At 57.5% G+C, this 27,788-nt stretch overlaps 1 protein-coding gene across 1 annotated transcript; it reads right to left on the minus strand.

The window, feature by feature from the left end:
* Nucleotides 1–27,788, minus strand: PREP (prolyl endopeptidase). The gene is made up of 15 exons (XM_032977465.2): nucleotides 27,507–27,788; nucleotides 23,431–23,505; nucleotides 16,738–16,871; nucleotides 15,674–15,804; nucleotides 13,087–13,296; nucleotides 12,180–12,301; nucleotides 9,735–9,840; nucleotides 8,287–8,478; nucleotides 7,379–7,576; nucleotides 5,908–6,011; nucleotides 5,375–5,511; nucleotides 4,675–4,769; nucleotides 3,158–3,289; nucleotides 1,917–2,073; nucleotides 1–1,137 (listed from the first exon to the last, which is right to left on the minus strand). Exons 1-15 carry the CDS (start codon nucleotides 27,546–27,548, stop codon nucleotides 819–821), a joined length of 2,154 nt encoding a protein of 717 aa, XP_032833356.2. The 5' UTR covers nucleotides 27,549–27,788; the 3' UTR covers nucleotides 1–818.

Raw genomic sequence — 27,788 nt, forward strand, 5'->3', positions numbered from 1 at the left:
TTGTTACGAGGACAATTATTATTATTATTAGTTGTAGTAAACTCAATTTTGTTCGATAAATTGACAGCGACGACACTACAACTCCAACCCCCCCATCCCCCGCCACGGCCACCGTTTTTACGGTAAAATTGGCAAAACTGAATTGGGCGTCAGCGTGCGAGCCGATCGCGCTCCGCACCGGCCGCCCGCCCGCCGCGGGGCCGCCGGGGCGCTGGGGCCACGGGGCCGTGGGGCCACCGAAACACGGGGCCGCTGGGGCGCTTGGGAGCTGGGCCGCTGGGCCACAGGCCTCCCCAGGGAATCGTAGCGCTCCTCCCCCCACGTCCACGCGCGGTGTGACACATGGCGTGACGCGCGGTGTGACACATGGCGTGACGCGCGGTGTGACACGTGGTGTGACGCGCGGTGTGACACGTGGTGTGGCGCAGTGTGAAACGGCGGTGTGACGCATCGTGTTACACAGTGTGACGCACGGTGTGACACGCAGTGTGACGCACGGTATGACGCACGGCGGGAGCTGCCAGGCCGATGGACTCCGCGCGGGGCACTGGTTTCGCAAACGGAATTGGCTGCGACTGGGGGGGGGGGGCCGGGGGAGGGGTAGGGGGGTGCGGGGCTGGGGGGGTGGGCAGGGAGGGTTTGGGACTGTGGTTCGGTCACGAGTTTGTGGTTCTCCACGCGTCCCCGACAGCACCACTGTCCCATCAACCCCTCTCCATCTCCTCCTCCGACCTCCGCTCTACCCCCCCCTCCTCCTCCTCCTCCTCCTCCTCGTCTCCGTTCCTCTCCCACCGCCGCCATCATCACCGCCAGCACCGTCACTCGCGCCAGCTCAGGCCGAGCGCCCGCGCCGCGAACGAGAACGCGTCGGCCGCCTCCGCGATCACTTTGGCCGTGGGCTTCCCCGAGCCGTGGCCGGCCTTGGTGTCGCACCGCAGCAGGATGGGCTGCGCCGCCCGCCCGGCGCCGCCGCCGGCGGCGTCGGCGGCGTCGGCGGCGGTGGCGGCGGCGGCGGCCTGCAGCGTCGCGAGCAGCTTGAGCGAGTGCAGGGGGGACACGCGGTCGTCGTGGTCGGCCGTCAGCAGCAGCATGGCCGGGTAGCGCACGCCCGCTCGCACGTTGTGGAGCGGGGAGTACCTACGGGGGGTGGGGGGTGGGGGGGGGGGGGGCACGGGGGGGGGGCACGGGAGGGGGGCACGAGGAGGGGGACACCGGGGGGGAGGGGGGTACGGGGGGTGTGGGTTGGTTGTGGTCAGTCACCAGGAGTGAGCGTTGGCGCGGTTGGCTACGTACGGTGCATGCAACACCGGTCTACGTCTCTCTGCGTGCGTGTGTACCTGTGTATATGGGGAGCGGTGGTGCAGTGCTTGGCGCGCTTCACTACGAACCCGACGACCCGAGTTCTATTCCCGCTCACGGTCAACAACACTGACAATTATCTGAACCGGTCCCAAATCGGCTTAACTTCAAATGAGTACCTGGCGTGGTGGGTGTGTGGGTGGGTCGGTGTGTGTTTGGGAGGGCTGGCGGGTGGGTGGGTGAGAGTGTCTGGGCGCGTGGGCGGGTGGGCGGGTGAGCGCGTGGGCGGGTGGGCGGGTGAGCGGGTGGGCGAGCGGGTGGGTGAGCGGTTGGGTGGGCGGGTGAGCGGTTGGGTGGGCGGGTGAGTGGGTGAGTGGGTGAGTGGGTGAGCGTGTGGGTGGGCGGGTGAGCGGTTGGGTGGGCGGGTGAGCGGTTGGGTGGGCAGGTGAGCGGGTGGGCGAGCGGGTGGGTGAGCGGTTGGGTGGGCGGGTGAGCGGTTGGGTGGGCGGGTGAGCGGTTGGGTGGGCGGGTGAGCGGGTGGGCGGGTGAGCGGGTGGGTGGGTGAGCGTGTGGGTGGGTGAGCGGGTGAGCGTGTGGGTGGGTGCGCTGGCGCTCACTTGATGAGCCACTGGAACTGCTCACGGTCGTCGGCGCTGCCGTACTCGGTGGTCCACGCGTGCCCGATGGTGAAGGTGTGGAACTTGAGCATGTCCATCACCCCCACCTCGGCCAGCGCGCAACCAAACAGCTCGGGCCGCTGGTTCACGCACGCCGCTACGTTCACGCACGAGTACACATTAACACACATTAACACACAAGCCGCAATGCGCACACGTGTACACATTAACACACGTGTACTCGTGAACAGCACTTGCCGCGACAGTCTGTTAAGGCTACAAGTGGGGTGTCTATTTTGACCGTTGTTTAGCGTGCGTGTGTGCGTCTATTGACGAGGACCGTTGGCGCACCGATTAATTGGCGCGGCGCGCTTACGAACCCAGCGGCCCAAGTACGATTCCCGCTCACGGCCACCGCCACCACCACCGGCGACGATGTCCACTCAGCCCGTAACGAGCACGTGGCGCCGCGGTGCGTAGGACACCTGGGCGAGGTGCTCTCTTGTGGGCGAGGTGCTCTCTTGTGGGCGAGCGAGTTTGCAGCGGCCAGTGTGGCGAGGGAGGCAGTGCGGCGTGAACGAGCGGCGAGCGTTTGGCGAGTTGTTGGCGAGTGGTCAGCGAGAGGCGCCGTGGCGGCGAGATGTTAACTGCCTCTCCTGGTGTACAGGAGGTCGTGGGCTCTATCCCGACCCTGATGCCTGCTGCTGTATATTTGGGAGTTTGCGTGTCTCTCTCATCATCATCACGGTGGCTAGGAGATGTTAACTCCCTCGCCTGGTATACAAGAGGTTGTGGGCTATATCCCGACCCTGACGCCTGCTGCTGCTGTATATTTGGGAGTTTGCGTATCTCCCCGTGGTCGCGTGGATTTTTTCTCCGGGTCCCCAGGTTTTTCCCTCCACATTTAGAATCAACGTCGCCACGCGTTTAGAGAGTTATTCTGCTGCTGCTGTACATTTACACGTGGCGATGATAAGCCACTTCGTTTAGTGACCATTCATGATCGCTAGCTCGCTACTGAAAAAGAGCTACACAGCTCAGTGGGGGCTTACCTGGTAAAAACACACTTTAGTATAGTTTTAGAGAGACGCTAGTTTGGTGGTGAACATCAGCACTGGAGAGACAGAGGCGGCCGGGGCGTGGCTCTGGCCACACCAGCCCGTCGTAGCTCGTAGCTGCCGCTCCGTGCCGGCATTCATGGGGGGCTTTGCCTGCGCGTGCGCGCGTGCGTGTGTGCGTACCCACGAGCAGGCCGCCGTTGGACGCGCCCTGGATGACGAGTTTGTCCGGTCGCGTGTATTTCTCTGCGATCAGGAACTCGGCCGCCGACACGAAGTCGTCAAACACATTCTGCTTCCTGCTCAGCATCCCAGCTGCATCACGCACAAAAGACAAAGGTCCCCCCGTGTAGCCTTAACAGACTGTTGGGGCAAGTGCTGTTAGCGAGTAGCGCCTACGAAGGCCGGCACTGTGGCACACGAGGGGGATGGGAGGCCAACAACCACGCCCGGCCGCCTTTGTCTCCCCAGTGGCGTTGTTTACACGCCGCACGAGGTACTCATTTGAGGCTGAGTCGACCTAGGGGAGGCCCAGGACCGGTTCAGATAATCGTCACTGCTGTTGGCCTTGACCGAGAATCAAACTCGGATCGCCGAGTTCGTAGCGCAGCGTGCTAACCGCTACACCACCGCTCACAAAGAGACACTGACTGTGACATCACCACAGCCCTCGTGCCAGGCTAGGTGCACTTTGAGGCCATCACTTCAAGTGTGGAATGCTCACTGCTGCTGGGAGGTCAGAGGATAAAGCCACGTGCCATGGGTTGCCCGAGTGAGATGACCCGGGGGACGCACCACACAAGCCCACACACGCATATACACAACCCAGTACACTCAAACACGCATATACACACAACCCAGTACACTCACACACACATATACACACAACCCAGTACACTCACTCACGCATATACACACAACCCAGTACACTCACTCACGCATATACACACAACCCAGCACACACACACGCATATACACACAACCCAGCACACACACACGCATATACACACAACCCAGCACACTCACACACGCATATACACACAACCCAGTACACTCACACGCATATACACACAACCCAGCACACTCACACACGCATATACACACAACCCAGTACACTCACACACGCATATACACACAACCCAGCACACTCACACACGCATATACACACAACCCAGTACACTCACACACGCATATACACACAACCCAGCACACACACGCATATACACACAACCCAGTACACTCACACACGGATATACACACAACCCAGTACACTCACACACGCATATACACACAACCCAGTACACTCACACGCATATACACACAACCCAGTACACTCACACACGCATATACACACAACCCAGTACACTCACACACGCATATACACACAACCCAGCACACTCACACGTATATACACACAACCCAGTACACTCACTCACGCATATACACACAACCCAACACACGCATATACACAACCCAGTACACTCACACGCATATACACACAACCCAGTACACTCAAACACGCATATACACACAACCCAGTACACTCACACACGCATATACACACAACCCAGCACACTCACGCATATACAAACAACCCAGTACACTCACACACGCATATACACACAACCCCGTACACTCACACACGCGTGTGGGTGGTGGGCTGTAACAGCGAGCGAGAGAGTGAGAGTGAGCCGTGTTACCTCTGTGCCATTCCTCCCCGTACTCTCCCCCTCCCCGTAGATTAGCGACGGCCAGCACCCCGCCCAGATGGTGGATGAAGATCAACCTGGACACACTGCCCACGCGCACACACACAAAGATTCCCCGTGTCGCCTTCAACACACCGTTGGGGCAAAGTTGTTGCATCCCCAGTGCTGATGTGTGCACACCACACCAGGTACTCGTTTAAGGCCTAGTCAACAGTGAGAAGGTGCAAGACCAGTAAGGATATACGCCACTGATGTTGGCCGTGAGCAGAAATCAAAACTTACGTCGGCAGCAAAAAAGGCAACGACACGCACACGTGATGACGATGACATTGATGACAATGATGACTATGATGATGATGACGGTAATGATGATAATGACGATGACATTGATGACGATGATAATGACGATGACATTGATGACAATGATAATGACGATGACATTGATGACGATGATAATGACGATGACATTGATGACTGATGATGACATTGATGACAATGATGACGACATTGATGACTGACTGATGATGATAATGACGATGACATTGATGACAATGATGACGATAATGATAACTATGACGACGACGATAATGGTGATGACGATGCCGACGACGACTACGATGGCAACTATGACGACGACGACAATGATAATTATAAAAACGATGACGACGACGTTGGGCATGTGGGCGCGAACCTGTAGGTGGGCGTGATGGAGATGTTGAAGCCTCCGTATCCGTAGAGCAGCGTGGGGTGAGAGCCGTCCAGCACAATCCCCTTCTTGTGCACCAGGAACATGGGGATCCGGCTTCCATCCTTGCTGGTGTAGAACACCTGGGGGAGACGCGGGGAAGCGTGATGAGACACGGGAAGACACGGGGAGACGCGGGGAAGCGGATGAGACACGGGGAGACACGGGGAGCGGTGGGGAGAGGTGGGGAGACGCAGGGAGATGCGGTGAGACCCCGGGGGAAATGGGGAGATGCGGGGAGCGGTGGAGAGAGGTGGGGAGAGACGGGAAGACGTGGGGAGACGCTGTGAGACACGGGGAGACGCGATGAGACACACGGGGAGAAGTGGGGAGAGTTCGGGAGACATGAGACACAGGGAGACGCTGGGGGCAATGGGGAGCTGCGAGGGAATGCAGAGAGAAGCGGGAAAACGCGCGGAGAAGTGGGGAGTCGCGCGGAGATGCGAGAAAACAGAGAGACGGTGAGGGAGCGGGGGAACCTGTGTGGTCTCGTAGTCGCTGGGCCGGAAGCCCTTGACGCTGGTCGTCCGATAAACTTCTGGCGAGAAGGGCTCCTCGGTGAGGTCGCACCTGTAGATCACACCTGCACGGGCAAAGTCAAAGGTTCGCCTTATAGCCTCAACTGACTCTCAGGGCAAGTGCTGTTAGCAAGCAGCACCTATGAAGGCGGGCACGGCACACGAGGGGGTGGGTGGCCAGCACCACGCCCGGCCGCCTTTGTCTCCCCAGTGGCGATGTTTACTACACCGCACCAGGTACTCATTTGAGGCCGAGTCGACCCAGGGGAGGCTCAGGACCGATTCAGATAATGGTCACTGGTGGTGGTCGTGAGCAGGAATTTAACTCGGGTCGCTAGGTTCGTAGCACTAACCACTTGATGTTGATGGAGTAAGCAAGTGAGTGGGTAAGTAGGCGAGTGAGTTGGTGAGTGATTGTAAAGGAGCGGTTGGGTAAGTGCGTGGGTCGGTATGTGAGCGAGTTTGAGTGTGAGTGGATGATTGTGTGAATGGACGAGTGAGCGAACAAGTGGGTGACTGAGTGAGTGAGCGAGTGCGTGAATTAGTGACTGCATTGCTACTGGGCAGCTGGAGGCAGTCTCCCGCCAACAACAGCAGAGGGTAGAGGAGCGATGTTCACAACAACGAGCGGTGCGCCGGGCGGATAAACACGGCAAGTTGGCACAGTGGGGTGGGGGGGCATAGCTGGTGCATCTGCCAATCATGTCAAGTCAGTCGACCCGTGGCACGTGTGTCTGTCCCCGTGACCTGCCAGCAAGCGAGCCTTCGACACTTCACGTGACATCCTACTAAAAGTGTGCGTGTGAGCGAGTGAGTGAGCGTGTGAGAGAGCGAGCGTGCGTGTGAGCGAGCGAGCGTGTGAGCGAGCGAGTGTGCGTGTGAGCGAGTGAGAGAGCGAGCGTGTGAGCGAGCGTGCGTGTGAGCGAGCATGCGTGTGAGCGAGCGTGCGAGCGAGCGTGCGTGCGAGCGAGCGTGCGTGTGAGCGAGCGAGCGTGTGAGAGAGTGAGCGTGTGAGAGCGTGCGTGTGAGCGAGCGTGCGTGTGAGAGAGCGTGCGTGTGAGCGAGCGTGCGTGTGAGCGAGCGTGCGTGTGAGCGAGCGTGTGAGCGAGCGTGTGAGCGAGCGTGCGAGCGAGCGTGCGTGTGAGCGAGCGAGCGTGCGTGTGAGCGAGTGAGCGAGCGTGCGTGTGAGCGTGCGTGTGAGCGTGCGTGTGAGCGAGCGTGCGTGTGAGAGAGCGTGCGTGTGAGCGAGCGAGTGTGCGTGTGTGCGTGTGAGCGAGCGAGTGTGCGTGTGAGAGCGTGCGTGTGAGAGCGTGCGTGTGAGAGCGTGCGTGTGAGCGAGCGTGCGTGTGAGAGAGCGTGCATGTGAGAGAGCGTACGTGAGAGCGAGCGTGCGTGTGAGCGAGCGAGTGTGCGTGTGAGCGAGCGTAGAGACCGGGCGTCAGGAAGGACGAGTGCTGGTAGAAGATCTCCGTCTGGTTCTTGCGGCCGCTGAAGCCCAGCACGGAGCCGAGCGGCAGCGGGAAGGGCCCCAGCAGGGAGCCGTCGCGCGCCGAACGCGCCTCCAGCACGCCCGCCACGTCGCGCAGCCAGCACAGCACCAGCACGTCGCCCCGCACGCACACCGCCCAGTCTGCACGCGCGTCACACACACACACACAAGTCACACACACACAAGTCACGCACGCACGTCACACACGCACGTCATACACGCATGTCACACACGCACGCACGTCACACGCGCACGCACGTCACACACGCACGAGCATCACCCAAGCATCGCAAACACGCATGCGCGCGTCATGAAAACGCATCGCACACGGGTCACGCGCACACGCACGTCACACGTACATGAAGGCATCACACGCACGCACTTCACACACAAAGACTGAACAAAGACAAAGATCCCCGTGTAGCCTCAACAGACTTGGGGCAAGTGCTGTTCGCGAGCAGCACCTATGAAGGCCGGCACACTACCGCTCCCCCTACACACACACGCATCGCGCGCGCGTGCGTGCCTGTATGTGTGCGTGCCTGTATGTGTGCGTGTGTGTGTCATGGCTGTAAACCCATACGGTTCACTCCGTATTTTTGTACAGGGAAATTGAGTTTTTAGGTCCATGCGGCGTACAGCCGTTTCAATACGAGCAACAAATAAAAAAAAATGTGTTGTCTATTTGTTTGTGTTTCTCCCTTGTGATGGGACTTTGCAGGACGAACGTTGAGATTTATATGGGGCCACGGGGTGACCAATAAGGTCTGAGTTGGTGTTGTAATAAGGTAGGGCACTGATAAGGGGTTACACAGGTGTGGTGCGTGCGTGTGTGCGTGCTGACGCCTCACCCAGCACGTCGCGCTCGTGCTGGTCCACGAGGGCACCCCAGCGGTCGGGGGCGGCGTCGGCCAGGTCGACGGTGATGAGCTTGTAGCGCGGCGCCTCCAGGTTGGTGCGGAAGGTGGCCACGGAGCCCTCGCTCGTCACGTACTCGTACTCCGCGTCGAAGTTGTCGATCAGCTTCACCCACGGCAGCAGGCCTGGGCGGGGGGTGGGGCACGGGGGGGGGGGGTGGGGGGAGGGGTGGCATTACAGGGAGATATGGAGAGACACGGAGAGACACGGAGGGAATGTCACGGGGAGACACAACGGGGAGACGTGACGGGGAGACAACGGGGTGACATGGAGAGACACGGAGAGACACAGAGAGACACGGAGAGACACGGAGGGGATGTCACGGGGAGACACAACGGGGAGACGTGACGGGGAGACATGGAGTGACACGGAGAGACACGGAGAGACACGGAGAGACACGGAGGGAATGTCACGGGGAGACACAACGGGGAGATGTGACGGGGAGACACGGAGAGACACGGAGAGACACGGAGAGACACGGAGAGACACGGAGGGAATGTCACGGGGAGACACAACGGGGAGACACAACGGGGTGACATGGAGAGACACGGAGAGACACGGAGGGGATGTCACGGGGAGACACAACGGGGAGACGTGACGGGGAGACACAACGGGGAGACATGGAGAGACACGGGGAGACACGGAGAGACACGGAGAGACATGGAGGGGATGTCACGGGGAGACACAACGGGGAGACGTGACGGGGAGACACGGAGAGACACGGAGGGGATATCACGGGGAGACACAACGGGGAGACATGGAGAGACACGGAGAGACACGGAGAGACACGGAGGGGATGTCACGGGGAGACACAATGGGGAGACAACGGGGAGACGTGACGGGGAGACACAACGAGGTGACATGGAGAGACACGGAGAGACACGGAGGGGATGTCACGGGGAGACACAATGGGGAGACAACGGGGAGACGTGACGGGGAGACATGGAGAGACACGGGGAGACACGGAGAGACACGGAGGGAATGTTACGGGGAGACACAACGGGGAGACATGACGGGGAGACATGGAGAGACACGGAGAGACACGGAGAGACACGGAGGGGATGTCACGGGGAGACACCATGGGGAAACGTGACGGGGAGATACGGAGAGCCATGGAGAAACACGTCACGGGAAGACACCACGGGGAGATACGACGGAGAGACATGGGGACACACGTAAATGGAGATGTGGGGAAGACGCGGGTACACACGGTGGGCAAGACGGGAGAGCGAGCCGAGAGAGAGATGGAGACGTTGGAGATTTGAGAGACGGGAGGGAGACAATGGGCAGAGACACGGGAGAGAAAGGGGAGGAGGCGAGGAGGCGAGGGATGAGAGGGGCGAGAGGGGCGAGTGGGTGTGGGGGGGGGGGGCGCTGGTACCGGTGATGCCCCCGGTGAGCTCCTGGAGGTCGCAGTACCAGAGTCGGTTCACGGGGTCGCAGCCCTCACGGATCGACAGCAGCACGTAGCGCCCGTCGTGCGACACCTGAGCACGCACACGGACAAAGGTCCCCCAGGAAGCCTCCAGCAGACTGTCGAAGGCCGACACTGTGGCGCACGAGGGGGTGGGTGGCCAGCACCACGCCCGGCCGCCTTTGTCTTCCCCAGTGGCGATGTTTACTACACACCGCTACACCAGGTGCTACTCATTTGAGGCCCAGGATCGGTTTAGATGAGCGTCACTGGTGTTGGCCGTGTACGTGTGTGTATGTGTATATGCCAGTGTGTATGTGTACGTGTGTGTATGTGCGAGTGTGTATGTGCGAGTTTGTGTGTACGTGTGTGAATGTGTACGTGTGTGTGAGTGTGTGTGAGTGTGTACATGTGCGAGTGTGTTCATGTGTGTGCGTGAGTGTGCACGTGTGTGTGAGTGTGCACGTGTGTGTGAGTATTTACGTGTATGTGCGAGTGTGTATGTGCAAGTGTGTACGTTTGTGTGTACGTGTATGTGCGAGTGTATACGTGTATGTGCGAGTGTGTACGTTTGTGTGTGAGTGTGTATGTGAGTGTGTTTGTGTGTGTGTGTGCACGTGTGTGTGTGTGAGTGTGTACGTGTGTTTTCAGTTTAAGTTTCTTTATTTTGGTATAGCCCTGTGAGCCATTCGGCTCTTGAATTGGGTGCAACCACAACAAACAAAACAACAAAAACACGAACAAGAAAACATCTAAAAGTGACTATGTGACTGTGCAAACAGAAAATCCATGAAAAAACAGCAAAATATTCCTGAAAAAAGCACCGTACACCAACGCTGTGTGTGTGTGAGTGTGCACGTGTGTGTGTGTGCACGTGTGAGTGTGTACATGTGTGTGTGTGAGTGTGCACGTGTGTGTGTGCGAGTGTGCACTGTGTGTGTGTGTGCACGTGTGTGTGCACGTGTGTGTGAGTGTGCACGTGTGTGTGTGTGTGAGTGTGCACGTGTGTGTGTGAGTGTGCACGTGTGTGTGAGTGTGTATGTGTGTGTATGTGTGTGTGTAGTCCGGCAAAACAACCCCCTACCTCCTCGCGGTGCCAGACGGGAAACTCTGTCGTGGACAGTGCTGTGGGGGGAGGTCCAATTGTGATTGGCCCCTCCTCTCATGGCGTCTGTGACCACCACAGTGGCTAAACGGGGGCTCTGGACGGGTGCAAGGGGCTGGTAACGAGTAACCCCTCCATCTTCAACATTTTTACCACGAAACCACGAATAAAAAATGTATCTAATAAGCTTGTGCCAGAGGCCCCGGGGGGACAGGCGTCTATGACGTCTCCTGGCCAAACCCCAATTGGCGGAGCCAGGAGATTAAATCTCTACCCTCGGGGCTCCATCAGCCCCACCAAAACTAAGCACCTGCCTGGGTATTTTGTACCATCAGACACTCCACCCCCACAACTCCCAATCGGTGATGGGGCAGTTGTGGAGAGAGTGGAGAGTTTCCCATACCTGGGCAGTGTGCTTATGACCGGCTCCGGTTTAACAGCAGAGGTCTCACTCCGAATCAGTCGAGCGGCAATATCTTTTCATCGGTTGCGTAACGCTGTGTGGAAGCTACCTGGTTTGTCGCTCCGCACTAAGCTTCAGGTCTTCTCGGCCACGGTCATTCCCTCCCTTCTCTACGCTTGCGAAAAGTGGACCCCCCTAATGGAACATCTTCGCCGGTTAGAAACATTTAGGCTAGACTGCCTACGATCCATCCTGGGTTTAACCAGGCTGGATTGTGTGACGAGCTCACAAATCCTTGAAAGATCTGGGCAAGGTCCCATCGGTGAGCTCCTCCGGCAGGCTGCGTTGGCTGGGTCATGTTGCCCGCATGCCCAGCCACCGCATGCCGAAACAGCTTTTGTTCAGCCGGATCGAGGGGGCTAAACGGGCGCGGAACGGGCTAGAGAAGAGATGGAGTGATGTGGTACAGGAGGACGTGGAGCTGAGTGGACTTGCCGATAGCTGGTACCAGCGGTGTCAAGATCGGCCTCTGTGGAGGAGGCTCGTGAAGGACGCTACTGGGCAGTTGGAGGCAGCCGCCCTCCAACAACAACGGAGGGCGGAGGAGCGACGCTCACAACGAGCGGAGCGCCGGGTGGCTAAAGCACAGCAGGTTGGCACAGTAGGGGGCACAGTTGGTGCATCAGCCAGTTATCTCAGTCATCTTAGTCAGTCGACCCGTGGCACTTGGGTCTGCCCCGTGACCTCCTGCCAGCGGGCGTTCGACACGTCACGTGGCCTCAAGGTGCACATGGCCTGGCACAAGCGTCATGGTGACGTCACCGCCACTTAGTGGCGAATGGCGGTTGTTGTTGTGTGTGTATGTGTACGTGTGTATGTGTGTGTGTATGTGTGCGTCTCTTGCCTTGGCTCCTCCCATCCACTTTGGATTGTCCGGAAATTCGGCGCACAGGATGTCCTGTGATTGGTCGGTTCCGATCACGTGATAGTACAGCTTCTGGTTCAGATTGCAACTAGTTTCAGTGCCTGTACACATACACACACACGCAGACATACATAGGCAAAGATCCCCCGTATAGCCGTAACAGACTGTAGGGACAAGTGCTGTTAGCGAGTAGCACCTACGAAGGCCGGCACGGCACACGGGCGCGGTGGGGGTGCAGCACCACGCCCGGCCGTCTTTGTCTCCCCAGTGGTGACGTTTACACACCGCACCAGGTACTCATTTGAGGCCGAGTCGACCTCAGAAGGTGCAGGAAAAGGTAAACAAATAACTTTCAAAAATATATACACAAGTACAACTAAACTATTTTTTTTTATCATACCAGGTAACGTCCACCGAGGTATCAACTTATTTTCCGGAAGCGACCCCGGCCATCGCAAACGACAACAGCCCACAACGAGGGGCCCGGCTTCGACCTCCCCGTCGAGGGCCTCACCGTGAACCCGCGCGGGGAAGCCCACCGATCGCAAAAACCCCTGCGGCGTGGGCCCCTGTGGGCCCCTCGCGGGCCCTCGCGGGCCCCGCGCCGGGCAGCCCACCCTCTACCGAGGCCGGGGTACGGGTTGTAGACGCTTTGACGCGTTTACTTCGCCGCCCTGCCAACGCACCCTCCGATCGGGCGCCGTGCGCCGCTGCGGGGGGAAGACTTCGACGCACGTACGCAGACGAGGCCCGCTCCTTTTCCGGAAGCGACCCCGGCCATCGCAAACGACAGCGGCCGACAACGCGCCGGGCCCCACCGATCGCGCACAGAAAAACCTGAACCCCGCGTCGGCGGCCGCCGCTGTGCCGTGGCGGCGGCACTCACCGTCTCCGAGGCCGTCGCTCTCGGGGTACTGGTTGTAGAAGAGGCCGCGCGCGTCGTGCGTCCAGGCAAGGCAGGTGAACTTGACGCGCGACAGCGAGTCGGCCAGCGGCTCGCCCGTGCCGGCCCGCAGGAACTTCACCGTCACCCAGTCGGAGCCGGCGCTGCTCAGGCCGTAGGCGAACAGGGAGCCGCACTCGGAGAACGCGGCACCTGCGCCCGCAAAGACGAAGATGCCCCCCCCCCACCACCACCACCACCCCATGGACTTAACAGACTGTTGGGGCCAAGTGCGGTTAGAGAAAAGCAGCATCTGCGAAGGCCGTTAGGGCACACAACAAGGGGGAGCGTGGCCAGCGCCACGCCCGACCGGCCGCCTTGTCTGCTGGGTGTAACGCCATCATGACGGGATCGGAAGAAAAACGAAAATAACTTCATCGCCGCGACTTCAGGTCGGAAGACGCACCGATGCTCCCACAATGGCACGCGGGAGGGAGTGTGGCACGGTCTGGGAGGGAGTGTGGCACGGTCTGGGAGGGAGTGTGGCACGGTCTGGGAGGGAGTGTGGCACGGTTTGGGAGGGAGTGTGGCACGGTTTGGGAGGGAGTGTGGCACGGTTTGGGAGGGAGTGTGGCACGGTTTGGGAGGGAGTGTGGCACGGTTTGGGAGGGAGTGTGGCACGGTTTGGGAGGGAGTGTGGCACGGTTTGGGAGGGAGTGTGGCACGCTTTGGGAGTGGTGTGGCATGGTTTGGGAGGGAGTGTGGCACGGTCTGGGAGGGAGTGTGGCACGGTTTGGGAGGGAGTGTGGCATGCTTTGGGAGTGTGGCACGGTTTGGGAGGGAGTGTGGCACGGTTTGGGAGGGAGTGTGGCACGGTTTGGGAGGGAGTGTGGCACGGTTTGGGAGGGAGTGTGGCACGGTTTGGTGAGGGAGTGTGGCACGGTTTGGGAGGGAGTGTGGCACGGTTTGGGAGGGAGTGTGGCACGGTTTGGTGAGGGAGTGTGGCACGGTTTGGGAGGGAGTGTGGCACGGTTTGGGAGTGGTGTGGCACAGTTTGGGAGGGAGTGTGGCACGGTTTGGGAGGGAGTGTGGCACGGTTTTGGCGCCAGCTATTGTAGAGTGGCGGCGGTCGTGTCGCTACAGTTCCGTGCGGTGAGTAACGACGTCGTTAAAGACAACGGCGCTGCTGCTGCTCCGCCTCTCTAAATAAATCACCCCCTGCAACTTGCAGACGTCATCGGAATGTAAAAGGGTTAATAGTTCGGGTTGAGCAGTTATTATTATTACTGCCGGGAAGGGTAAATGCTACTAATTATTCATCATCTTAATACCGGCAAAAAAATGTTCCCATCGACAGTTGCTCGTACACACGCAATTATAGGCACACATTTACAAACAAATAGGAAACGTCACTGTACTCGGATTGTAAATGTTGTGGGTTCACTCTCCAACACGCCGCTGAAGTAGTCACTAATTGGCACATTTGATTTAAACAAACCCGCCTAATAGGCTGTGTCGGGCAGCGGTGTTGGTAGTGAGTTAACGAGACACATTTATATTTTACACAGTATAACCCAAAAAAACCTTTAGGATGAAAATATTATTTCATCTGCTTGGTTCTTTCGGTAAAGTCACGTAGAATGAGAATAAAACAATAAAACAAAATAAGACAATAAAATTCTCACGACGTTTCGGCCACAACACAAGTAGCCTTCTTCAGGTGAAGGAACCGAACTGTCGGGACGACAGCGCTTCACGAAAGCTTTAAATCGAAATTTAATATTATTTCATTATTTGCTTTTGACAGAGCCGCCCTCCTTTGCACCGGAGAGATTTACACGTGATCAGTGCCTTACATCGCACCCCATGTCAAATCACATTTGAAAAGGGGGCACTCCCCGTGGGAGCTGTCTCTGTGCAGCACAAGGTGACTCAGCACCTTGCCTGTGGTCAGTCTCCAATTCGTCTAACGCCAGTAGGGGGGGCGATGCCTCCTGTGTATGAGTGCCATGCACATGTACACAATTATACACACACACACTGCAACGGTTGCTGTCACTGATACTATCACTGGTACTGTCACTGCTGCTGCTGTCACTGCTGCTGCTGTCACTGCTGATATCACTGGTACTGTCACTGCTCCTATCACTGGTACTGTCACTGCTACTGCTGCTGTCACTGCTGCTATCACTGATACTGTCACTGCTGCTGCTGTTGACACAGCTGCTGTTAATGCTGCTGCTGTAACTGATATCACTGCTGCTGTTAATGCTGCTGCTGCTGTCACTGCTGCTGCTGTTGACACAGCTGCTGTTAATGCTGCTGCTGTCACTGATATCACTGCTGCTGTTAATGCTGCTCCTGTCACTGCTGCTGCTGCTGTCACTGCTGCTGTCACTGATATCACTTCTGCTGCTGTCACTGATAGCACTGCTGCTGCTGTTACTGCTGCTACTGTCACTGATATCACTGCTGTTGTCACTGCTGCTGCTACTGTCACTGCTGCTGCTACTACTGTCACTGCTGCTGTCCCTGCTACTGTAACTGCTACTGTCACTGCTGCTATTGCTGCTGGGTGCCGGAGTCTCACCCTGCAGGGCGACGGTGCCATCTGCGGAGAGGGAGTTGGGGTCGAGGAAGACGGAGCTCTCGCCGCCCAGCGTCTCCTGCACGTACATCACGCTCTGGTTCTGCAGCCCCGTGTTGTGGTAGTAGTAATACCTGCGCACACCGCACACGACAAAGGCGTAGCCTTCAACAGACTATCGGGGCAAGTGCTGTCAGCGAGTAGCACCTATGAAGGCCGGAACGGTGCACGAGGGGGTGGGTGGCCAGCACCACGCCCAGCCGCCTTTGTCTCCCCAGTGGCGATGTTTTGTTTTACAAATCACACCAGGTACTCACTTGAGTCCAAAGACATTAGATCCCCCGTACAGCCTGAACAGACTGTTGGGGCAAGTGCTGTTAGCGAGCACTTGAGCCAACACACACGTGCACACACAAGTACACACAGAGCCTTTAATAACTCTTTCCAGATAAGATTGAATGTGTGAACGCATGAGATTGTTCTGTGTCTGTATGTCAGTCAGCGTCTGTCTGTAGGCATGCATGTCAGTGTGTCTGTATGTCAGTCTGTGTGTACGTCAGTCTCTAAGTTTGTCACTTTCTTTATGTATGCGTGTCTGTCTGTCTTGTGGGGAGCGGTGGGTTCGATTCCCGCTCACGGCCAACACCAGTGACGATTATCTGAACCGGTCCAAGGCCTCCCCTTAGGTCGACTCAGCCCTCAAATGAGTACCTGGTGCGGTGTGTAAACATCGCCACTGGGGAGACAAAGGCGGCCGGGTGTGGCGTTGGCCACCCACCCCCTCGTGTGCCGTGCCGGCCTTTATAGGTGCTCGCTAACAGCACTTGCCCCTACAGTTTATTAAGGCTAGATGGGGGATCTTTATCATTGTTTTTTTAATCTATGTCTGTGTGGCTGGGTCCGCAATTCATCAGCTGTCAAGACAGAGTAACTGAACGGTTAAATCACATCAAATCTCTTCATTGGCCGTGCAAATTCGTCGTCATCATCGTCGTCATCATCGTCGTCATCATCGTCGTCATCATCGTCGTCATCATTATCGTCGTCGTCATCATCGTCGTCATCACCTGTTTCCACGCTTGAAGGGGCAGCTGTACTTGGGGTAGTCGTAGAGCTCCGTCATGCGGGTGCTGAACTTCTCGCGCACGGGCGTGCCCTCGATGTACGGCGTCGTGATCGCATTCTGGGCGTCGATGAACGCCTGCGGGGCGGCACGCGGTCGCGCCAACTCCGCTCGTCCGTTCCTCCACACGTGCTCGCCCACCCGCTCGCCCGTTCACGCACTCGCTTAACCGCCCACTTGCCCACCCACTCGCCCACCCGCTCAACCACCCGCTCACCCACCCACCCGCTTACCCGCTCACCCACCCGCCCGCTCACCCGCTCGCCCACCCGCTCGCCCACCTGCCCGCTCACCCACTCACCCACCCGCTCACCCGCTCACCCACCCGCTCACCCACCCGCCCACTCGCCCGCCCGCCCACTCACCCACCCACCCACTCGATCGCCCACTCACCCACCCGTGCACTCACCCACCTGCTCGCCCGCTCACTCCCCCGGCTGTCCGCTCACTCACCCGGCTGTCCACTCACTCACCCACCCGCTCGCTCGACCACTCACCCACTGGCTCTACCACCAACTCGCTCGCCCGCTCGCTCACTCACTCACTGCTGCTGCTACTGCTGCCACGGTAACTGTCTACGTCAAGCTCATTCCGATTCCCCCACCCGTGTTGGGGACTTGGTCTCCACCAGACACCGACCGTGACCGTCTCATCCACCACCGTGCTCAACCAACACCCCACACGCGTCACACTCTAATCCATCACCCCACACGCGTCACACTATTATCCATCACCCCACACGCGTCACACTCTCAACCATCACCCCACACGCGTCACACTCTTAACCATCACCCCACACGCGTCACACTCTTAACCATCACCCCACACGCGTCACACTCTTAACCATCACCCCACACGCGTCACACTCTTAACCATCACCCCACACGCGTCACACTCTTAACCATCACCCCACACGCGTCACACTCTTATACATCACCCCACACGCGTCACACTCTTATACATCACCCCACACGCATCACACTCTTAACCATCACCCCACACGCGTCACACTCTTAACCATCACCCCACACGCGTCACACACTTATCCATCGCCCCACACGCGTCACACTCTTATCCATCACCCCACACGCGTCACACTCTTATCCATCACCCCACACGCGTCACACTCTTATCCATCACCCCACACGCGTCACACTCTTATCCATCACCCCACACGCGTCACACTCTTATCCATCACCCCACACGCGTCACACACTTATCCATCGCCCCACACGCGTCACACTCTTATCCATCACCCCACACGCGTCACACTCTTATCCATCACCCCACACGCGTCACACTCTTATCCATCACCCCACACGCGTCACACTCTTAACCATCACCCCACACGCGTCACACTCTTAACCATTACCCCACACGCGTCACACTCTTAACCATCACCCCACACGCGTCACTCTTAACCATCACCCCACACGCGTCACACTCTTAACCATCACCCCACACGCGTCACACTCTTAACCATCACCCCACACGCGTCACACTCTTAACCATCACCCCACACGCGTCACACTCTTAACCATCACCCCACATGCGTCACACTCTTAACCATCACCCCACACGCGTCACACTCTTAACCATCACCCCACACGCGTCACACTCTTAACCATCACCCCACACACGTCACACTCTTAACCATCACCCCACACGCGTCACACTCTTATCCATCACCCCACACGCGTCACACTCTTAACCATCACCCCACACGCGTCACACTCTTATCCATCACCCCACACGCGTCACACTCTTACCCATCGCCCCACACGCGTCACACTCTTAACCATCACCCCACACGCGTCACACTCTTATCCATCACCCCACACGCGTCACACTCTTATCCATCACCCCACACGCGTCACACTCTTATACATCACCCCACACGCGTCACACTCTTAACCATCACCCCACACACGTCACACTCTTATCCATCACCCCACATGCGTCACACTCTTATACATCACCCCACACGTGTCACACTCTTAACCATCACCCCACACGCGTCACACTCTTAACCATCACCCCACACGCGTCACACTCTTACCCATCACCCTACACGCGTCACACTCTTACCCATCACCCCACACGCGTCACAATCTTAACCATCACCCCACACGCGTCACACTATTAACCATCACCCCACACGCGTCATACACTTAACCATCACCCCACACGCATCACACTATTAACCATCACCCCACACGCGTCACACTCTTAACCATCACCCCACACGCGTCACACTCTTATCCATCACCCCACACGCGTCACACTCTTAACCATCACCCCACACGCGTCACACTCTTAACCATCACCCCACACGCGTCACACTCTTAACCATCACCCCACACGCGTCACACTCTTAACCATCACCCCACACGCGTCACACTCTTATCCATCACCCCACACGCGTCACACTCTTAACCATCACCCCACACGCGTCACACTCTTAACCATCACCCCACACGCGTCATACACTTAACCATCACCCCACACGCGTCATACACTTAACCATCACCCCACACGCGTCATACACTTAACCATCACCCCACACGCGTCACACTCTTAACCATCACCCCACACGCGTCACACTCTTATCCATCACCCCACACGCGTCACACTCTTAACCATCACCCACACGCGTCACACTCTTAACCATCACCCCACACGCGTCACACACTTAACCATCACCCCACACGCGTCATACACTTAACCATCACCCCACACGCGTCATACACTTAACCATCACCCCACACGCGTCACACTCTTAACCATCACCCCACACGCGTCATACACTTAACCATCACCCCACACGCGTCATACACTTAACCATCACCCCACACGCGTCATACACTTAACCATCACCCCACACGCGTCATACACTTAACCATCACCCCACACGCGTCATACACTTAACCATCACCCCACACGCGTCATACACTTAACCATCACCCCACACGCGTCACACTCTTAACCATCACCCCACACGCGTCATACACTTAACCATCACCCCACACGCGTCACACTCTTAACCATCACCCCACACGCGTCATACACTTAACCATCACCCCACACGCGTCATACACTTAACCATCACCCCACACGCGTCATACACTTAACCATCACCCCACACGCGTCACACTCTTAACCATCACCCCACATGCGTCACACTCTTATCCATCACCTCACACGCGTCACACTCTTAACCATCACCCCACACGCGTCACACTCTTAACCATCACCCCACACGCGTCACACTCTTACCCATCACCCCACACGCGTCACACTCTTACCCATCACCCCACACGCGTCACACTCTTACCCATCACCCCACATGCGTCACACTCTTATACATCACCCCACACGCGTCACACTCTTACCCATCACCCCACACGCGTCACACTCTTAACCATCACCCCACACGCGTCATACACTTAACCATCACCCCACACGCGTCACACTCTTAACCATCACCCCACACGCGTCACACTCTTAACCATCACCCCACACGCGTCATACACTTAACCATCACCCCACACGCGTCACACTCTTATCCATCACCCCACACGCGTCACACTCTTATCCATCACCCCACACGCGTCACACTCTTATCCATCACCCCACACGCGTCACACTCTTATCCATCACCCCACACGCGTCACACTCTTAACCATCACCCCACACGCGTCACACTCTTAACCATCACCCCACACGCGTCACACTCTTAACCATCACCCCACACGCGTCACACTCTTAACCATCACCCCACACACATCACACTATTAACCATCACCCCACACACATCACACTCTTAACCATCACCCCACACGCGTCACACTCTTAACCATCACCCCACACACATCACACTCTTAACCATCACCCCACATGCGTCACACTCTTAACCATCACCCCACACGCGTCACACTCTTATCCATCACCCCACACGCGTCACACTCTTAACCATCACCCCACACGCGTCACACTCTTACCCATCACCCCACACGCATCACACTCTTACCCATCACCCCACACGCGTCACACTCTAATCCATCACCCCACACGCGTCACACTCTTACCCATCACCCCACACGCGTCACACTCTAATCCATCACCCCACACGCGTCACACTATTAACCATCACCCCACACGCGTCACACTCTAATCCATCACCCCACACGCGTCACACTATTAACCATCACCCCACACGCGTCACACTCTTAACCATCACCCCACACGCGTCACACTCTTAACCATCACCCCACACGCGTCACACTCTAATCCATCACCCCACACGCGTCACACTATTAACCATCACCCCACACGCGTCACACTCTTAACCATCACCCCACACGCGTCACACTATTAACCATCACCCCACACGCGTCACACTCTTAACCATCACCCCACACGCGTCACACTATTAACCATCACCCCACACGCGTCACACTATTAACCATCACCCCACACGCGTCACACTCTTAACCATCACCCCACACGCGTCACACTATTAACCATCACCCCACACGCGTCACACTCTTAACCATCACCCCACACGCGTCACACTATTAACCATCACCCCACACGCGTCACACTCTTAACCATCACCCCACACGCGTCACACTCTTAACCATCACCCCACACGCGTCACACTCTTAACCATCACCCCACACGCGTCACACTCTTAACCATCACCCCACACGCGTCATACACTTAACCATCACCCCACACGCGTCACACTCTTATCCATCACCCCACACGCGTCACACTCTTATCCATCACCCCACACGCGTCACACTCTTATCCATCACCCCACACGCGTCACACTCTTATCCATCACCCCACACGCGTCACACTCTTAACCATCACCCCACACGCGTCACACTCTTAACCATCACCCCACACGCGTCACACTCTTAACCATCACCCCACACGCGTCACACTCTTAACCATCACCCCACACACATCACACTATTAACCATCACCCCACACACATCACACTCTTAACCATCACCCCACACGCGTCACACTCTTAACCATCACCCCACACACATCACACTCTTAACCATCACCCCACATGCGTCACACTCTTAACCATCACCCCACACGCGTCACACTCTTATCCATCACCCCACACGCGTCACACTCTTAACCATCACCCCACACGCGTCACACTCTTACCCATCACCCCACACGCGTCACACTCTTACCCATCACCCCACACGCGTCACACTCTAATCCATCACCCCACACGCGTCACACTCTTACCCATCACCCCACACGCGTCACACTCTAATCCATCACCCCACACGCGTCACACTATTAACCATCACCCCACACGCGTCACACTCTAATCCATCACCCCACACGCGTCACACTATTAACCATCACCCCACACGCGTCACACTCTTAACCATCACCCCACACGCGTCACACTCTTAACCATCACCCCACACGCGTCACACTCTAATCCATCACCCCACACGCGTCACACTATTAACCATCACCCCACACGCGTCACACTCTTAACCATCACCCCACACGCGTCACACTATTAACCATCACCCCACACGCGTCACACTCTTAACCATCACCCCACACGCGTCACACTATTAACCATCACCCCACACGCGTCACACTATTAACCATCACCCCACACGCGTCACACTCTTAACCATCACCCCACACGCGTCACACTATTAACCATCACCCCACACGCGTCACACTCTTAACCATCACCCCACACGCGTCACACTATTAACCATCACCCCACACGCGTCACACTCTTAACCATCACCCCACACGCGTCACACTCTTAACCATCACCCCACACGCGTCACACTCTTATCCATCACAATGATGACAAGGGTTGCTGCTCCGTTGCTGCCCGCTTGACGTTTCGGGCCCTGCGCTCAACAACACTCAGCAAGCCCTGACTTGAGGATCCACGCAACCCATCATCCCTCTGGGGTCAATAAAATTAGCACCAATTTGTGGTGGGCGGGGGTCAACAGAGGCTCACTGCGGAGAGGCTCACTGTGGAGAGGCTCACTGCAGAGAGGCTCACAGTGGAGAGGCTAACTGCAGAGAGGCTCACTGCAGAGAGGCTCACTGCGGAGAGGCTCACTGCGGAGAGGCTCACAGTGGAGAGACTCACTGCGGAGAGGCTCACAGTGGAGAGGCTCACAGTGGAGAGGCTCGCTGCAGAGAGGCTTACTGCAGAGAGGCTCACTGCGGAGAGGCTCACTGAGGAGAGGCTCACTGCAGAGAGGCTCACTGCAGAGAGGCTCACTGCAGAGAGGCTCACTGCGGAGAGGCTCACTGCAGAGAGGCTCACTACGGAGAAGCTAACTGCAGAGAGGCTCACTCCAGAGAGGCTCACTGTGGAGAGGCTAACTGCAGAGAGGCTCACTGCAGAGAGGCTCACTGCGGACAGGCTCACTCCGTGCCATAGGAACGACGTGGAATTTCCACCACTGGCACGTGCGAGGGGGGGGGGGAGGAGACGGCAAGGCGACTGTGAAACAGGAGATGAGCAACATCGCCCCAAATCACTTTAACTTTCATTCATTTACCAGAGGATCACTGATAGCGATAAACAAAGGGGAACTGACACAAACTCTGCTACCTTTGTCTTGGCACTATCCGGGTCTTCCAGCCAGACGTAGGGGTCAGGCACTGGGGTCCCATGATAGACGTTCACCTACACAGCACAGGGGACAGCACGGGGCAGGGGTCAAAGTTCATCCTCACTGTCATCAACAGCATTATCATGACTGTTGTCATCGTCGTCGTCATCATCATCATCACCATCGTGAGCATGACGATCGTCATGTATATTGAAGTTCTTCCGCACCGTACGTAGCCAACGTTGCTAATCGGAGGTGCGATCATCATCATCATCATCGATGTCCCAAGGCTTTAAACCCTTGCCCGGATGAATCCTTGGTATCACTCCGCAGTTCAATCAGAGCCCAGAGCTCACGAGCAGGGCCAGTTGTTACGGTCGTGTCAGAGGTCGGGTGGCCCGTGAGGGATAGGGTTAACGTTAGCAACAGTCTTATCTGGCTAGTGTCGGACGTTGGCGTTAGGTGTGGCGGTAGTGTTAGAGCGAGCGGCCAAACTCGTGTCTGTTCCAGGTGGGCGAGCATTGGGGCCTCGGTCAGGGATGGTCACAGGGCCAGAGTTGCACTAACTATGAACAGGTGAGAGCCTGAACAGGTGAGAGGTTGGACAGGTGACAGCCCCGAAGGGATGCGAGCCCTGAGCTGTTGCTGCTGGAAGGTGGACGGTGCCGGTGCGTCTGGATGCAGCGCACGTGCGGTGCGAGAGAGACAGTTCCACCGGGCTGGAGCTGCCCGCCACTCTCTCCATCTCCTAACTCCGGTCTGCCGTCGGTCTTCACGCACCCGGCTCGCCGATGGCGCAGCTACACTCTCGACGATGCGCAGCAGTGATCGTCATCGCCATCTCGGGAACTCTTCGGCCAACCTCTCTACCGTGGCTTCCGCTCCTGAGCAACACCGCTGCCCCCTCACACCCGACGGGAAGCCGTAGCAACTCGCGAGCTACCGCGGGGCTTTACAATCCTTGTCCTTGGGAGTCTGGGGGCCCTCGCACACCGCGGCCACGGCTCCTCTTGTCAGCCACGCTTTCAGAAAAAAAAAATTCGGAGCTCGGCCTTTCTCAGTCATTCACCCTCAGATTTGGAACGCTCTCTGCCTGTGCAACTGCGCCCAACACCGCTGAGATACTCCCATTTAGAATGAAACTCAACACCTACCCATTTCCTACGATATGTTAGAATAGCTCGAGACGTTTTTTTATTTCTCTACGGGCGCTTGGAAACCCTTGTTGGGGGTCTGCTGCGCCTTGTAAAAACGTTAAGAGCAACAACAATAACACAGCAATAAGACGTGGTTCAAGCCAAGCCTGCCGATAGGCGAAAGGTCTCCCAACGTCCTCCGCCTGCCGCGCTTCGTCCGTCGCCACACGACCACAGTCGCGCCGCGGCTGCTCGCTAGAGAGCGGCTGGCGCGAGGAACGGAGGGCAACGTCGGTGCCAAGCCGGTTCCCGATCGGGGAATCCTACAGTCGGCGGTCTGTCCACCCCTGGGCTCCACGCTGCAGAGCCGTCAGAAGGAATTTGTTGGACAGGTTCTGGACACAGGGCGAGGTCTCTGTGTGGCCAACCTTCGCCGTTGGGGTCTTCATGACAACCTACGCTTCGGGTGTGACTGTACAGTGTCGCGTGTTGGTGGTGACTGTCCACTGACCGAGTTCAGCGTGGGGGCTACGAGAACCACACAGCTCAGTGATTACGCACTAAATGAATGAGTGGGTGTGTGAGTGGGAGAGTGAGTGGGTGGGTGAGTGGGAGAGTGAGTGGGTGGGTGAGTGAGTTGGTGAGTGAGTGGGTGGGTGAGTGGGTGGGTGAATGAGAGGGTGAGTGGGTGGGTGAATGAGAGGGTGAGTGGGTGGGTGAATGAGAGGGTGAGTGGGTGGGTGAATGAGAGCGTGACTGGGTGAATGAGAGGGTGAATGAGAGGGTGAATGAGTGGGTGGGTGAGTAAATGGATGGGTGAGTTTGGGTGAGTGGGTGGGTGAGTTTGGGTGAGTGGGTGGGTGAGTTGGTGAGTGAGTGGGTGGGTTGGTGAGTGAGTAAATGGACGGGTGAGTTTGGGTGAGTGGGTGAGTGAGTGGGTGGGTGGGTTGGTGAGTGGGTGAATGAGTGGGTGGGTGGGTGAGCGGGTGGGTGGGTGAGCGAGTGGGTGGGTGAGCAGGTGGGTGGGTGAGCGCGTGGGTGATTGAGTGGGTGGGTAGGCGAGTTGGAGTCTTCGTGACAATTCACACTGCAGCTGTCGCACTCTACAGACAATGTCGCATATTGTTGACTGATTATGCATGGATAGTTGATTACGCACCGAATGAATGAGTGGCGAGACCCACTCAGCACACAACACACACTCAACATCATCGTCTGCCATGGTCAATCCACTGCTGGATGAAGGCATCCGCCAACCTCGTACAAACACACCCACCACGACATGACAAGGCCAGTTTAGCACGTAGGCCTTCGCGACCAATATCAACCATAATACAGGTTTGTTCTTTGGGTTAGATGGCGTAAATATGTGTCGTTAAACCCGCCACCACCCGACACAGCCAACTAGTGAGGGTTGTCACGTAAACAGAACGTGCACAATTCGTCACTAGTACAGCACACCGGTGTTGGAGGGCCAAGCGACAACATTCACATTCTAAGTACGACGTTTCACCAGCAATTACAACTAGCTTCATCAGGCGACAGCGAGATAATAAGCTGGTTGTAATTACTGGCGAAACGTCGCACTCAGATTGCAAATGTTGTGGCTTCGCTCTCCAACACACAACCGGTGCAGTGCTGTACGAGCGACAAATCGACACGTTATGTTCACGTGACAACCCTTACTAGTTGGCTGTGTCGGGTGGCGGCGGGCGGGTTTCACGACACAACATTTCTCTATTTCACGCGATCAAACCCCACCAACAAACAACCACCACAACCCTGTACTATGGATGACAAAGGACAACCCCGCCGACGGCTCTTTGTGCTCAGTGGCTCGCGCTGCTGCGCTCACCTCGTGCCGCACAGGGACAGCTGCCGTTAGGGGGGTCCCCCAGCTGCCGTTAGGGGGGTCCCCAGCTGCCATTAGGGGGGGTACCCAGCTGCCATTAGGGGGGTCCCCAGCTGCCGTTAGGGGGTCCCCAGCTGCCGTTAGGGGGGTTACCAGTTGCCATTTGGGGGGTCCCAGCTGCCATTAGGGGGGTCCCCAGCTGCCGTTAGGGGGTCCCCAGCTGCCGTTAGGGGGGTCCCCAGCTGCCATTTGGGGGGTCCCAGCTGCCATTTGGGGGGTCCCAGCTGCCATTAGGGGGGTCCCCAGCTGCCGTGAGGGGGGTCCCCAGCTGCCGTTAGGGGGGTCCCCAGCTGCCGTTAGGGGGTACCCAGCTGTCATTAGGGGGGTACCCAGCTGCCATTAGGGGGGTCCCCAGCTGCCGTTAGGGGGGTCCCCAGCTGCCGTTAGGGGGGTCCCCAGCTGTCATTAAGGGGGGGGAGTCACCCCCGCTACCCCCTTAGGCTAACAGCAAACCGCTGCCGCTGTTGTTGTTATTTTCGCAACCACTGTGAGGACGTTACAGGAGGCGGATCGAGAGCGCTGCGCGCAAGGTGACGCCGCCGCCGCTGCTGCCGCCGCTGCTGCTGCTGCTCCTGCGGGGCTTTGTTGACCGTCGGCGGCTGCACTCGGAATCAACGTCGGTGCCCATCACCCCCCTCCCCACACACACACACATGGCGCCACGTTCACTGGCGCCCGTACAGCCCCTCCCGGCCCTTCAAATGCCCCCCACCCCACACCACACACACCCCCGCCGACGGACGATGCCACAGGGCTGGAAATTCCACATTCTCACGGCAAGTCCGGGTCCATCCATCGCAAGTCTGAACCACACAAAGCATTTGCTCACAAACCGAATCAACCTCCCCACCCACCCACACCCTAAAAAAAAAAATGATTGTCCGCTCGCAGCGTCTGTAACGACGAAGGACGCTCGACGTTACTGTGGCCGGGGCCGAGTATATCCAGCCATCGAACAGACCGCCAACGCAAGACAATGGGGGCTGTGGTGGTGGTGGTGGTGGTTCTCAAAGCGCCACAAACTCACCGCCGTGTCGTCTCGGAACGCAACCGGGTAAGCGAAAGCCATGGTCGGAGCTCACCGCCGAGTGGGACCCGTGAGAAACTGGCGGACCGATCAACGGACGGCTACGAACAAACAGATAAATGTGTTGTTGTTGTTGCTGCTGCTGCTGTTGTTGTTGTTTCAAAGGAGAGGCCGATCGAGGAGCTCCTTCGCAGCCGTCACTGAACGCCGGGCCGAGAGACGCGCGCGGTGAACCCTGACCCCGCACGCCGGGGACTGCGCGGGCTTCCGGTGACGTAACCG

Source organism: Petromyzon marinus, chromosome 63 (genome assembly GCF_048934315.1).
Source record: "Petromyzon marinus isolate PM22_M1 ecotype Great Lakes invasive population chromosome 63, UKy_Petmar_22M1.pri1.0, whole genome shotgun sequence".
Lineage (NCBI taxonomy): Eukaryota > Metazoa > Chordata > Hyperoartia > Petromyzontiformes > Petromyzontidae > Petromyzon > Petromyzon marinus.